The sequence below is a fragment of the Coffea eugenioides genome, chromosome 3, assembly GCF_003713205.1.
Source record: "Coffea eugenioides isolate CCC68of chromosome 3, Ceug_1.0, whole genome shotgun sequence".
NCBI lineage: Eukaryota > Viridiplantae > Streptophyta > Magnoliopsida > Gentianales > Rubiaceae > Coffea > Coffea eugenioides.
In genome coordinates this window covers 48,185,358-48,200,875 of record NC_040037.1, presented here as the reverse complement: position 1 = coordinate 48,200,875, position 15,518 = coordinate 48,185,358, and the positions used below count along the sequence as shown (strand labels likewise).

Below are 15,518 nucleotides of genomic sequence, written 5' to 3'. Positions count from 1 at the left end.
TAAGCAGGGTCGTCTCCTCAGGGACTGGGGATAATTTGTTTCTTCTAGAGTTCAGTGCATGAGGGATTTTTAGAGAATATAAAATAATTGATTAACTAACTAATAAAACAACGAATAGAAATAAATAGAAATTAATCAATAACCAATACGACTCTAACCAAAGGTACAACTTTTCAGACACGGTCCATTCACTTGATCATCGATGCAAAGATAATCCAATTACTCATTACTAGATTGGTTATAGTTGTCACCCACGCGATGAACAACCAGCCTTTTCTTAATTTCTCGATAGTTAAGGTACGACCGTTAACTATTTCCCTAACCAAGAAATAACCCTAGGTACGACCATAGGATTTAATTACCCGATTGCATTAATAATTAGAAAAGCCCAACCCTAACCAACAAACACGCTACGAGGGTTTGTTTAAGTTAGATCATACGTTTCCCTAACATGAAACCAATCACGCTAGTCGCCACTGGTATTAATCAATTGAACAATTACGGATTCAATCAATTAATTTGGCATTAGATCATTAGGTTAATTCGAATATCGGGCCCTTGACATTCAAATAACATAACAAGCATAAGCAATTAAATCAGGAAACGCACAAATACCAATAAATAAAAGAAATAAATAAAATAATTAGATCTCACAGATGTTCGAAACCGAGTCCTCAAATTGACCTTTGACTAGGAAAACTATGCTAAAAAAAAACTCTCTGTAGCCTTTCTTCCGGTTGTCCTTATATAGCCAAAAGGAAATGACTAAAGCTATCTAGGTGGTCCCCACACATGTGGACAAAGTCTCCAAATTGCTTCTTGTTCCAAGTCTCTCTACGTTGCTTTCTTTGAGGAGCCCCAAATGACTAAATATCTTTTACTAGCTTTGTGGTCCCCCCACCAATTCAAGGGCCCAAGGGTTGAAGCCCTTAGAAGTCTCCATTTTCTCTATAAAGTCCCTCCTTTTTGGTAGTTTTCTATTTCATTCCTGAAATTAAGTCCAGATACCAAATATAAGTAGATATCACCAATTAACACAATATTTGGCAGGGATAAAAGGGAAAATTAATAATAGAATTACTATCAAATAATGCCCTATCACTAATTGTTGGGAGATTGAAGAAGATCTCAATGAAAAATAGATAACAAATGTAAAATGACTTGTCTGGCTGTGAAGTTTGCCCCGCAGTCTGAAATCCATTATTAGTTGTAATGTCGTTTCTTAATTTCAGAAACCTCCATTGAGGTTTCCAACAATATCATTTGATACTCCTAACTTTTGAGAAATCTCACCTACTTCTCGTATTTTTAATTTTTTGTAACTTTATCAACTCATTTCAAAAGATATGATTTAAAAACACCTTGGAAGAGATAGAACGTTTTTAGTCCAAAATTACCCTTTTCTTGAGAACTTTTAATTTTCATAACAAACCAAGATAAATCCTTAATAATAAGGTTGAAAGACCTTTTGCAATTTTTGAAATCATTGGTCTAGAAAAGAAATGCAAAAAAAAATTATTATTATTAGAAAAAATAACATTTTGTGCCTTGATAATATCTCAAATAAATTTCTAAATATATTTTTAATAATTTATCTTGCTCTTGTTTTCAAGCCATTGATTTGAATAAAACATTCTAAATTTGTCCAAAAATACGTTGTAATAAAGAAAGTTACTTTTAGGTTTTCAAAAACACCCCAAATTATTTTGTAAACAGCCTGTTTGGCACCCTAGTTTTTTACCAAGTTTTTTAGTTACTAGTTTTTTAACAATTTTTGCTACAGGAACCCCAAAAAACTTTCCAAAGTTTTTTATCTACACACTTCAAAAATCTATACACAAAAAATTTCCCAAAAACTTTTCTTCCTCCCCCACCCAACCCACCACACCAGCCACCACCTCCACCACCTCTCCCGGCGCCGATCACCTATTCCGGAGCCGGTAACCTCAAAAAAAATTTTGAGTCCCTCACCCTCACCCCCTCTCCTCCCCTCCCCTCTTCCCCTCTCCCTCCCCCGCCACCCTCCCCCTCCTGCTAGGTGCGATCTAGTCGCGCGAGCAGATCGCAAAAGAGGAGGGGGAGGGGGCTGCGATCTGGTCGCTGTCTAGTCCCAGATTGCAGAGCAAAGAGGGGGAGGGTGGCGGAGGAGGGAGAGGGAAAGAGGGGAGGGGAGGGAGGGAGAGAAAAAGCAAAATAAATGCACAGCTGCAGGCCAATTTGCTCCTCGGGCGTCGGAGTGCGAGAGAGAAGGGAGAGGAAAGGGAGAGGGAAGAGGGGAGGAAAGGGGGAGAATGGGCAGAGCGGGTGGTGGGGGAGAGAGAGAGAGCAGGCGGGTGGTAGAGGGGTGGCGGGCAGGGAGTGGCGGCAGAGGGGAGGAAAGGAATGGTGGAAAAGTTTGGGGGTGGTGGGGGAGAGGGGAGGAAAGGGGTGGTGGGAGGAGAGGGAGGGGGGGAGAGGAGAAAAGCAAAAAAAAAAAAAAAAGAAGAACAGAGGTGGTGCTGGCGGAGGTGCTGGAGGTGGGAGGCAGAGGAGAGGTAACGGGGAGGGGGAAGGAAGAAGAAGAAGAAGAGGAGAGGAAAGAAAAGAAAAAGGAAAGAAAGAAAAAGAAAAAGAAAGAGAAAGAGAAAAAGAAAGAAAAAAAAGAAAAGGAAAAAAAAAGTTTTTCACCTTATAAAAACTTCTACAAAATTTTCACATTCCAAAAACTTCTACAAAAAAATTTTTCACCTTACAAAAACTTCTACAAAATGTTTTAAAAAACTTCTACAGTGCACTACAATAAAGTTTTAGACAAATTTCCAAAAAATTCAAGTTCCAAACAGACCCTAATTTTAAATATTCTGTCTATTTTCAATATTCAAGTCATCGATCTATACAATAAAATTTAGAAGGTTCAGAATCCTTAAATTTATAAAATTCTCAAATTAGTGAAACACCTTACAATGAATCAAATAATTTTTTTTTCTGTCATGAAGCAACATAAAGACACTCTTAAATAGTATGCTTTCATACTCTTTGTCTTCATTTTCAGGCTTTTAGCAATGTATGTTTACTTTTAGAAAAATAGTAGGATAACACAAGGGGAATTTTGGCATGAAAATATTTCCTATTGATATCAGAATTAAGAGAATGGAAAATGAAATTCCGGTCGACACAATGTATGGGACAAAAATGGACCAAAGCCTTGATAGTTGCAGGTCCAATTGATACCCCAGACCTTGGCCATATCAGCAAGGGCTAATTTGGGTCATCCAATCTAATTCTTTTTTTAAGAAAAACTTTTTATTATCAAAATTGATGGCATAGATATAAATCACATCAGCTCGACCCTATTGGACCCATTAATTATACATATACTAGTGGAATTGTAGATAATGATAATAATTCTTATACAGTAAGAATTATTCTATAGCCTCTCTTCCTTCTTGCCCCTTCCTCCCTTCACATCAAAAGACCACCACCACAACTTACTCCACCCCTTGTTTGCAAAGCCAATCAACATATTTTTGCCTACTTATCAACCTCGATTATCTTGCTTTATCCCCTTTTCCTTCCCAAATTGAAGAACCAATACCATAATAAAATGTTGTTTTGGGACAAGAATAAGTTTAAAAGGTGTTCGTAGGTTGTCAATATATCTTGTATCCATTCCATACTTCTAGATCAAAACATCCTTCTCCGGCTGTTAATCCAAACGACGCAGGTCCAAATTATATACATTCTAATTGAATCGGATATGGAATTACATATTCAAACCCATTTTTGACCTGGATCTAATTTATATAAATATATGTAATAAATAACATATATTCAATATACTTTTGTTATTAATCTACATGTTTTCTCTTGAAAAAAGAAAAGATGTCCAATGAATAATTCAAGATGTAATTCTCGAAATTTTTCTTATTCAATTGTTACTATCTCATTAATAAAATTTGTGTAAAATTGAATATTAAACTTATTATAACTTTATTATATTGAATTAATTTTCCAATGGGGAGAGATAAGTTGGGTTGTATAGGGAAAGGGAATGTAAATGAGAGAATTGATTTTACGGATTGGATATATTAAATTGAAACCGGATCCAGTTTTACATATTAAAACAAGACTCAATTGGTAAACAGACCTAGATTAGGAAGAATTATTCTAGGTTTGAATTTATCAATTCCAACCCAAATTTAATCAGTTTATTCTAGGTGTTCTAATTATATTATTTCACCTAATTTTAGATTCTAATTTTGAAAAGTTAGCTTTTCTTTTTTAATTTCAAATCTCTCTTTTGCTTTTAAATTTGTATATTATATTTTTTAATAGGTAAAAAAGTTAAGATCTAGAGTATAGTCAAAAGTAGTTTTTGCTAATTCTGATTAATCCTTTTTTTTTTTTAAATCTATGACTACCGACAACAATCCCATAATCCTTTAAGTGGCTTGCATATCAATACTGGTTAAAACACACTATTACCTAACAAAATAATATGATATTATTTGCTTTTAAAATGTCAAATTCTTTGTTCTACTCATCTTTAAAGTGAAATCTGATTTGGGATAAAATTCACGGTTTTTGGAAGTCAAAATCTCTCTCTCTCTCTCTCTCTCTCTCTCTCGTTTGTGCATGATTATGTTAACAGGGAAGCTAGTTTGTGGAGATAGTGGCGAAGACACGATTATGGGGAGGGGGTAGGGGCAAAGTTACAAAAATAGCAAAATTTTACTTTACGAGTGTAAGTTTGAAAATTATAAAAATATATCTTAGATTTTTTATTATATCACTTAATGATTTGGTCTTGATATTTAATCCCAAGTCAATTTAAAATATTTTAAATATATGAAGAAGTTTTTTATGATCTCAAGATGATTTTTAATAGAGTAATAATAAAAGGCAAGTCGACAAACCATAAAAAGAAAGCTATGTTCCCAATAGTGGATCAAGATACACATTAATATATCCAATTCATATAACTATTCATGTCTCTACCTTCTTATTTCTTACGTAGAAAAATGAAATAGAAAAAAATAACTATTCTTTGTATTAGTACCAAATTTCAAGAAATAAATATATACTACTAATGTTTACGTTCACAATGCACGTACGATATATCCTTTTAGTTATAAATGTTCATGCAGAGACCTTTCTAGAGATAATACATAAAATGCTAAAAAAGCATGCATTTTGAAGTTAAATTATGTATATGAACTAACTAACAGTAATCTAAAAGTATTTAATAGCTATTCTCATGAAGCAAAAATTAGATTGGGGGATGGAAATGGAATTTTTTTTTTTTTGAAATTCTAAGTTTGGGAGGGGGGGGGTGTGGGAGGGGCCAAAATTATGATTTTAAATGAAAATTCTTAAAACTATTCAAGGGTCAAAAAGGATTTTTCAAAACTTGGGAGGAGGGGAGGGAAGAGGGTTATTGGACGATGGCGGGGAACAGTGACGGAGCTATGTATATGTTAGGGCCCTCAACTTTTTTGAAGCCATAGAATAGCCTATGAAAAATTTAGTTTGTTTTTGTATTTCCTCCACTCTTGCCCCCTTGAATTTTGATAGTAAACTTTGAAATAAAATATATTAGATGATGCTATATCATTTTGTCTTTGTAATAAATTTTACTTACTTAACATTGGACTTTTCTTATATGTCTAGCAACATGTATTACAAAGCAAACAAAATATTCATAAAAAAATTGAGGAAAATGAAAAAAACTGCTTTTCCTTTTTCTTTTTTATGCACTTTTTTTTTTAAGTTTTCCTTAAATTTTGCTTACTAATTTGATACTCAAATCTTTTACAGCATTTTTTGACCTTTTGGACAACTAAAAGTACTCTCGTAAATTTTTTTCAAATTTTAATTTCTATATTATGTCAAAGACATTTTTTGAATTTAGTTTTAAGCTCAAATTTTCATTTGAAGTTAAAAAATACAAAAGGTTTTTTTTCCTTTTATATGTATTTTTCTATGCAATTTTATGGTATTCTTTCTCTTTCAAGTTTGCATTTGTTTTGTATCTATAAAACTTGTTCCGCCATGAAAATCAAATAAGTTATGTAAACTTAAACTTAGTAAAAAAATAAAAAATTGAGAAATCTTATATATATATATATATATAGAGATCTCTTTACCTCATTATCATAACATCGTCTAATTTTCCAATTTTTGCTCATCAAGCCATAGGGGTGAGAATGATCAATTTATTGGATAATTAGTTAAATCAAATCAATTAAAATCGACTTTTACATGTGGATTGGTTTCAGCTTGAAATTGAAATAAAAGCAACCAAATTGAATTGCATTAAAATTGAACGACAATTCAGTTAATCACTTAATTGATTTCATTCATGTCCATATCAAACAAATTCAAATATTGATTTGTGGTTAATTGAAAAATGAAATCAAGGAACTTATAGAAAGGATAATTTCATTCAATAAATCTGCACTTCTAGCAGAAAATACATCAAATCAAATCTGACATTGATACATGCAAATCTAAAAGTCAATAGATGCAACAAATATGAACAATTAATACGAATGAAGATAACATTAATACTTCAACATATCTTCCATCTAGATGAATTATTTTAAACTATTAGATCTGTGTATGCCTTCTAATAGTCAGATTTGATTAAAAATTAATTCAAGTGTAAAGAAAAATTTAGATCTGATAATAATTAAGAGAGAAATTATAGATTGAGAAACTAGATGTACAAAATCTAAGATTTCACTTAAAAAAAATGAAACAACAAATAAAACTCTCACAAAGGCAAAATTTAAGAGAGAATAAAACTCTCACTTGAATAAACTAACAGAGGAAAAACTCACACTAGAAGATCCTAGGAGTGAAGAATTTCTCACAAGAAAATCCTAAGAGAGAATTTATTTAAAATAAGAAAAGCTAAAAACTAGAGAGAGGCTCCCTCCCTTGAGGAAAGATCAGAATTGTCTGGTCTCTCTCCTATGGGAATGCTGAAGAAGATTTTTATAGGAGGAATTCTAGAAAGAGTAAGGAGAAAATAGTTCTAAAGAGAAGGAGAAACATGTTAATAACTTAGACTCATATTGAAATTGAATTATGAACTTCAGTGAGCCAAATATATCAATGTGTTGAACAGAGCCATAACATAGTCAATAATCAATAGTTAATCATTAAGGTGTGTGTCTATATGCACATATATGTATGTGCATATAAACATGTATGTATGCATCATAAAAGTACTAAATTACTGATATAACTATAGATTAAAAAAGTTAACTCAAACAAGCATGTAAAACTTTAGGCATAAGAATAAATTATATACAATAATATACAATCAGTTTTGGGTTATCATAGAAATCGAAGATATGAAATCTAAATTTGAATTGAATTATCAAATTATGAACTTGGTTTTACTAGAAATCAAATTGAAATTGAATCCATTGAATTCAATTTATTGAATTAAATTTAATTCAATCAATTAACTACATTGTTGCTCACCTATAGCGAGCCAACCAGTTGAAATCTTGACCCCTGATCCCAAATTTTGAAACATTGGTTTAGGGTAGGGACAAAAATCGAGAGAGAAAGAAATGTGACATGGTAATTTGTATATTTAATGTGGGCATAGGTCATATGCCGAATAGCTCAAACCATTGTGAACCAAATAGCTCGATTTACCAAATTCAATTTAATTCATTTAGTTAATCAAATTGTTGCTCACCCATAGCAAGCCAACAGGTTGAAACTCTTGGAATCTAACTCCTAACTTCGGTCAAATCACGGTTCAAATTTTGACACCTCTAGTTTCAGGTAGGGACAAGAGAGAAAGAAAGGTAACATTGGAGATCATAATGCCAAATAGCTCTAACTATTGTTAGCCAAATCGCTCGATTTATTGGATTCTTTAATTCATTTAGTTAATCAAATTGTTGCTTACCATTCATGAGGCAACCGGTTAAAACTCTTGATCCCTGACTGCTAAGATCAGGCTAATCACGGCATTAATTTTCAAACATTGGTTTAAGTTAGGGATGAGAGAGAAAGAAAGGCCGAAAGGCAGTTTGTGTATTTAATTTGCATGTAGGTCATAATGTCAAATAGCTCGAACCATTATTAACCAAATAGCTCAAGTTATAGTATTCAATTTAGTTAATCAAATTGTTGCCCACACCTATTGAGCAACTAGTTGAAACTCTTAATCTCTAACCCCTAAGTTCGGTCGAATAATAGTTCAAATTTCTAAACACTGGTTTAGGATAGAGATTTAGAAAAGAAAGGCGACAAGGTGATTTGTATTTTTAATGTGGATGTAGGTCACAAGGCCAAATAGCTCGGGCCATTCAGAAAATCCGAGAATATAGATTATCATTCTGCCAACCTAAAAATTCAGGCAAATCTTCAACTTCGAATGCATGAATACATTCCTGAATAAAATGATCTTTTGGCTAATGAATATATATATATATATATATATATAGTCTCCAGGGTCATTTACCTCCAAGTTTAAGTAAGTTCATTTCTTATTTCACATTATACTTCATCTTATAATGAATATTATCTTTGTTTTATAATGTTCTTGTATTGGTTCTCATTCTATTGGTAAATATATAGACCTACCCGTCAATTTGTCAAAACATCGAAGACTTTCTCTCCACTTTTAAAAATCAATTGAGGTACCCAATGCTCTGTATCACAAATATATTCATGTACAACTCACTATAGTTGGAAAAAAAAATTGATCGCACAGTAAACAAATCAAGTTTAACTATAAGATTAAATTTGTTTAGTAATCAAGTGGAACTCGAATTTGCCTGTGAACAGATCATTTGATACACACACATACATGCATATATATATATATATATATATATATATATATATATGTGTGTGTGTGTGTGTGTGTCCATCTATCCTATGCATATATATGCTACAAAAAATTAGATCCTCAAACCTTTGATTCTCTAGCCGCCGCTCAAACCTCAAAAGCCCTTTGTTGTCATCCTGTGGCTCAGTCTTCCACTCAAGTACATTCACATCCCCACGCCTCAAAACCCTCATTCTCATCCTCAAAACCTTTCTACTCTCTTGAACTCCCTTAGATCCTTGCACCGCAGGTAGGTGGATGTTTACCTTTTTTCCTACTCATTCATCTTAACATCCCAATCTTTAGCCTTTATTTTCTTGTTATCTCTATCGTGCATATGGAGGCAACAAGGCCAGATTTTTTTTTTATTTTCCCTCCCCCCCCCCCCCAAAACCCTTCCATTCTTATAAATTTCCTAACTATCACTCTTAAATTTTCTTCAAATTAGTTCAGTCCTTTATTCTTGAAAAAAAAAAAAATTAGCCTTTTTAAACTATAAAGAGGTGAATACTCTTACAATGTTAACCAATTGAGTTCGAACAATCCCTTGTGCTCGTTTAATAATCAATAAACTCTAACCTTTGTTTGCATAACACTCGAATTGAGTATGCTATATGATGTGTTATTAAAGCAAACTTATATAATGGCAACACTCACAAAACACATAAAACATATAAACTAGAAAGCATGCCATGAGGATATTCGTGTCCATGGAAAGAAAATAAGTGAAATAAAGGACACAAACACCAGTTAAAACATACGTTGAACCCATGTTCCGAGTTAAAGGGCTAACATTTAGTCTAATAAAGCAAGTAAAAACTACATGTGCGTGTCCCTTAAAGGGCTCACATTGGTGATCTAGATAGCAAGTAATAGGTACATCAAGGACTGGTCTCAGAGGGCTCACATCTCTCCATGGTAGAAAGTGAACATACCAGGCAAACTCCAATTGTAGGGATCATAAGAAAATGCAGCGAAAGCTTTAAGCAAATAATCCAAGATAACTATAACAATCACATATTCATTGTCACATCCCATTTTTTGAAATAAAAGAGAAATGGTGTTTACAAATGAACAGTAATTGAGTTGAAATTAAGAAGAATTTGATGTCTACATTCATATCAATCAGGAGGTAATCAACATGTTAAATCAGTCCTACAAGTCAAGTAATTACCACATTTCAAGGATACAAGGTTTTAGGTAAGGTCACCGAGCGTAGGATTGAGCTAGAAAAGGCCTAGAATATCAAAGAAAGTCTAAAACTTGCGTCGCATGGAAGAGGATTGGATAAGAAAACTCCTGTTTTCACTATTTCCTGCGTCTATATCAAGATTGAAAATCTGAGCGACACCAAGCATAAAAAAATGAGACAAGGAAGGCAAGAAACGAGAAAGGAAAAGACCATCTGAAAACTACACATACATTGTTAACAGAACTGTGAACTAATATCACATCAAGAACTAAATATCCCCATTGCTCTTTCTGCACATTCAAAAACGTAAATGCATACACGCATATGCTTATAGACGTAAACTTAGCTTCGGAAATGTACCGAAGGAGGTATATGCAATGACTGAATAAGGGTCAATTGGGTAAAAGATGATTAGGGGATGAGAAGTTAGTTAACCACTGGGCCAATGGCTCAGTGGCCACCAGGGAGGGACTTAAGTCCCTCCTTGGGCTGTAGGTGAGGGTTCAAATCTTACCTGCAGCGAAAAAAATCTAAGAATTGTGCCATAACGCTCCCTTGACCTAGTTGGATCTGTATACCAAGGATGAGAAGTTAGCTAGGAGGCAGTTAATACAATGACAGTTGGGCAAATTCTGTTAGTTGCTGCACCTTGTAAAGTTAGTTAGGAGCAGTTGCTTAACCAACTCAGGCATGTACGGGAATAGGCAATTGGTGATTTGCTGTAATTTCTCATTTCTCCCATCAATTCAATCAGCTCAATTCTCCCTAATTTCTTTCTGATCCTTTCTCTTATTCCTTTCTTTCCCTTCCTTCTCTTTCCTTCTCCTTTTCTAGTTCTTGTTCTTTACTTAGATCATTACAGTATAGCCATATAGCGTTGTAGCCATTGTTCAATGTTGGCAGAACAGTATAGAAGCATCAGTAGCTTTCTTAGTTGACAATGCCTTTTTACCAAAAAAAAATGCTTTTCCTTAAATCCCTTGCTGCTGTATAAAAATATCTACTTATTTGTCCAGAGTTAACTAGTGACAAATAAGAGAACACAGAATTTTGACACAAGCAAAATCACCCGAAGTATGACATAAGCAATATATTTCTTCCCATTTTTTCTGATCCTCATAAACCAACGAAACTATCTTAATAACTAAATAGCTTCCCCGGAAGAAAATCACCTGAAATAAAGTAACCAGCTTAACTCAGCACAAAATCAGCTGATATTATTTGGACAGCAAGCACAGATATGCAACCCCAAGTTCAAAGAATATATATTCAAATACAAACTACAAATAACAGTTTTCCTTTTAGACCAATAAAGGTAAAAGAGACTACATATCTCAGAACTCCTATATTGTTCCATGAAGATTGCAAGTTACAGAGAACACCATATCTTTAAAGACCTGTTTAAATTGATCCCCTACCCCTCTTTTCAGATATAATTGACAAAAGCGCCTGATAAGGGCAATTGAGATATTAAATGACAACATCAGGCATGCAATTCAAGCTAAATTTTCGGCAAAATATCAAATTCCATTTGTTCTGTAATACAAAATGAAGAAAACAAAGGTTCTCCATCGAGTACACAATTAGTCAACTTCAAGGGCACAATATATCAGCAACTGTCATAAAATCCTAAAGAATCGATCGATACATCATTTTCACCGCTCGATAGATGATTTGATAAGCCACATGGATGGGCAATCACTACAAGGCATCTAAATAATTTCACATATTCTTTTTTATTTTACCCTTTTACTAAATAATTCCACATATTCAAGTAGAAGATAGTCCATGAGGAAAAGCAAACTACCAAAAGGCATTGGTTTCTGATATTTCCACCATCTACCAGCACGGAAGGGTATATTTTAAGGAAGATTGTTTGGAGGGGAAGACAGAAAAGAATGTGAAAGTAGCTTCATTCTTCTAAGGAGCAAGAATTGAATATCATGGTTTTCACATGTTATAGACAACTGAAAAAGTTCAATCACCAATAACTACACTCTTCAACAGTAAACATACAACATAAACATGAGATCAACATTAACAACTCTCCAAATGCTTGTTTAAACTATTTGGCAGGATAAGGTCACCATTGTTCAGTGTCATCTGTCCTCAAGTATCAATGCACAAAATCTTATTGCTATGTCCTATCAACTAAAACTAGCTACAGATAAATGATGCTTACATAATGCCTCTGTAAAAAAGAACCTGTAGACGGATTCCAGGGTTGCAATGCTACATCATGCAGTTAGCTACAAAAAAGCATGAATCTACCCTTAGAAGTCAGGTACCAGCATCCACAAACTGTTCTAGCTGTTGTTGTAGGCGAAAACCGGAAGAACAGGATATAACTTCCTCCCTTTTTGTTCCCAATATATTATCATGATCTGTATTCTCAATCTTCATCCACGAATGTAATTGTTCAATAAAAATGCATAACTCATCAGATAATGGATCGTGTTTATCTCCTGCAGCAAACCTGTATGCCCTATTGTTCACATGAACCAAACTGTACCCAGCGAGTACCTTTGCCCCACTTTTCTTGCCCAACAATCTCATATTGGCAGCATCAGACCATAAACCACCAGACGCATACATGTTAGATGCCAGCAAATATCCAGCACTACTAGATGGCTCCAATTCAAGAATATGAGCTAAAGCACCAGCCCCAACCTCCCTATTACCAGAGTTCCTACAACCGCTCAAGATTGCACTCCATGCACTAGCGCTAGGCTTTACTGTACAAGGTATTTTGTTGATAAAATCCATTGCACTATCAAACTTTCCAGATCGAGCCAACAAGTCCACAAGACACGAATAATGTTCCACCCCAATTTCAACACCATATTCTTGTATCACATTCTCAAAGACAGACAAGCCCTCATCAACCAATCCCCCATGGCTACATGCAGATAACAGAGAAAGGCTTGTTACTAAGTTGGGCTTGAGACCCTGAGATTCCATTTTGGCATGTAAAGCTAAAGCATCACGAGGAAGGCCATTCATACCATATGCTGCAATCATAGCACCCCATGACACAATGTTTTTTTGGGGCATGTATTCAAAAGCTTTTCTTGAAGCCTGTATCGCCCCACATTTGGAATACATATCCAAAACAGCAGTTCCAACTGCAACCTCAAAAGCTAAGCCATGTCGAATAGCAATACCATGAGCAGACTTTGATATGTTCAGATCTGCAAAAAGAGAGCAGGCTTCAATAAGATTCAACATGGTAACTGTGTTAAGATTTTCTTCAATCAGCTTCATCTCTCGGAAAAGAGCAATTGCTTCACCAGGCATGTCCCAGTAAGTGAATGCTGCAATCATTGTGCTCCAAGTGACCGCATCTCGGTGCTTCATCTGACTAAACTGCTTCCATGCAAGACTAATGCAATTGCATTTTGCATATGTATCAATTAAAGAATTTTTGACCAACTCATTTGATTCATAACCTTGTCTAAGTACTTTGGAATGAATCAACTTGCATTGATATGGTAACATAAGATATTTGCATACTTGAAGCAGATTGACAAGGGTTACTTCATCAGCTTCAACTCCTGCCCTTCTCATTGAATCAAATAACAACAGGGCTTCAGAATGCTTCTCACTTTGAACATATCCAGATAGTAGAGAATTCCATGATACCACATTCTTTTGACTCATCTCGCTGAAGGCTTTAAAAGCAGATTCAACATCATCACACTTGGAATAGAAATCAACCAACGAGTTTCCTACAAACAAGTCACATTTCAGGCCTCTAGAAATCGAAAAGCCATGGACCAAATTTCCCATTTCAACGTTCCGTAAATTGGCACATGCTTTGAGTATAGTTACAGTTATAGGCCCATCCACTTCAATGTGAAACTCAGATACCATTTGCCGGAACAACTCTAAAGCAACTCTGGCTTCACTGTTTTGCACATACCAGCCAATTATTACGCTCCAAGAGATTACATCTCTATGATGCATTTCATCGAAGAGCTTCCGAGCAAACTCCATCCTGATGTCTGCATACATACATAAAAGGGAGTTCTGAACTGAAGAGATGGCCCAAAACCCGCTACGAATAATATACCCGTGAAGTATTTGCCCATCATCAAATAACTGGCGTTCACGACATGCACAAATCACAAGCACCAAAGTGGATATGTTAGGTTTGAATCCTGTAATTTTGGCCTGGAAAAACAAGCCTAACCCCTGCTGAAAAGCAGGTTGATCAAGGTGTCCATGAATGATTATGTTCCAAGAAACTGAATCTCTGTTCCTCATGCAATCAAAAGCATCATTTGCACAACCCAGGGTTCCAGATTTCACGTAAAAGTCAATAATAGAATTGCCCAAGGAAGTGAATGAATCAAGGCCCTGTTTAAGCAAAGTTGCATGAATGGACTTGCCATAATCAAAAGATATCACAGAACATGCTTTGAGAATGGGAGGGGAGACACAAGGATCAGTAAATTGAACTCCCGCCTCCCTCAATTCACGGTGACAAGAAAGAACCTCTTGCCATTTCCCAGTAGCTGCTAAGTTCTTGATCTTTGAAAAACAGCTGGGGAGTCTTGAAACTGATGAAATGATTGGCAAGCGCACAACCATGAATCACTTGCATTATAAGGGCTGCAGGCTCAATAGCTAAAAGATTCAATAGTTAGGTAGCTCTACTCCTTCCAGCCAATAGCAAAACATCACAAATCTATGGTAGCATTGGACCTCATAAGTCCTTGCTTTCCACAATGAAGCAACCGATATGTGCATTCTTGGTGACCTCCTGAAACGCAATTTGGCATCCTTTATTTGCAAATGTTACAGCTTCCAGAAATGGCTACACTAAATCCAGATTCAGGAAAAAAAAACGAAAAAAAAGAAGAAGATAGTTAACAGCATAAAATAAGAAGGGCCCTACAAGTTGTCAACATCTTAAAAAGCCCAGCAGATATTAAAAAAAAATTCATAAATCGCTTGTAAAATACATGAAACTAAGAAGAAATCCATTAAGGAAAACAAAATTCATAAAAGTCCAAACGAAATCACAAGACAATTTCCTTTCTGTTTTTGCTCTTTCCCCCCTGTTTTGTGTACATTTCCTACAAACCAAGCCCACTAAAGGCATGACCTTTGGATATTTATCCAAATTCAGGTAAATACAGAACTAATCAAATTAAAAAAAAAAACCCCTTAATCTAAAGAACAATTGTTGCAGTATATCACTTCCTAAATTCCACTACCAATATCCATTACCAAAAAAAAATCCAAAGAAAAAAAATACAAAAAAAAAAAAAGAATAAACCCAATGAGGATTTTGGCATAAACAATTACAAAGAGAACCCAGTTTCATACAACCCTGCTTCTATTACCAGAGAGAAGGAAAAAAAAACCCAATAGAGATAGTTATCCAGCAGCTACCATTCACTTCAGTTCTCTACTTTACAGGAAAAAAAAGTTGTTTTTCTCGGACCAAACAAACAAACCATATGAACTTGAGAAGGAAAC

The 15,518-nt window shown here is 34.7% G+C and overlaps 1 protein-coding gene across 1 annotated transcript; it reads right to left on the bottom strand.

Annotated features, from left to right (window-relative positions):
* Nucleotides 1-12,311: 12,311 nt before the first annotated feature.
* LOC113766793 (pentatricopeptide repeat-containing protein At2g17210-like) lies at nt 12,312-14,624 on the bottom strand. Its single transcript, XM_027310944.1, has one exon. The coding sequence runs from the start codon at nt 14,622-14,624 to the stop codon at nt 12,312-12,314; it is 2,313 nt and encodes a 770-aa protein (XP_027166745.1).
* Nucleotides 14,625-15,518: the final 894 nt, after the last annotated feature.

What these genes read in the sequence shown, in the direction of transcription:
- LOC113766793 (XM_027310944.1), bottom strand. Translation starts at nt 14,624, where the DNA reads ATGGTTGTGCGCTTGCCAATCATTTCATCAGTTTCAAGACTCCCCAGC.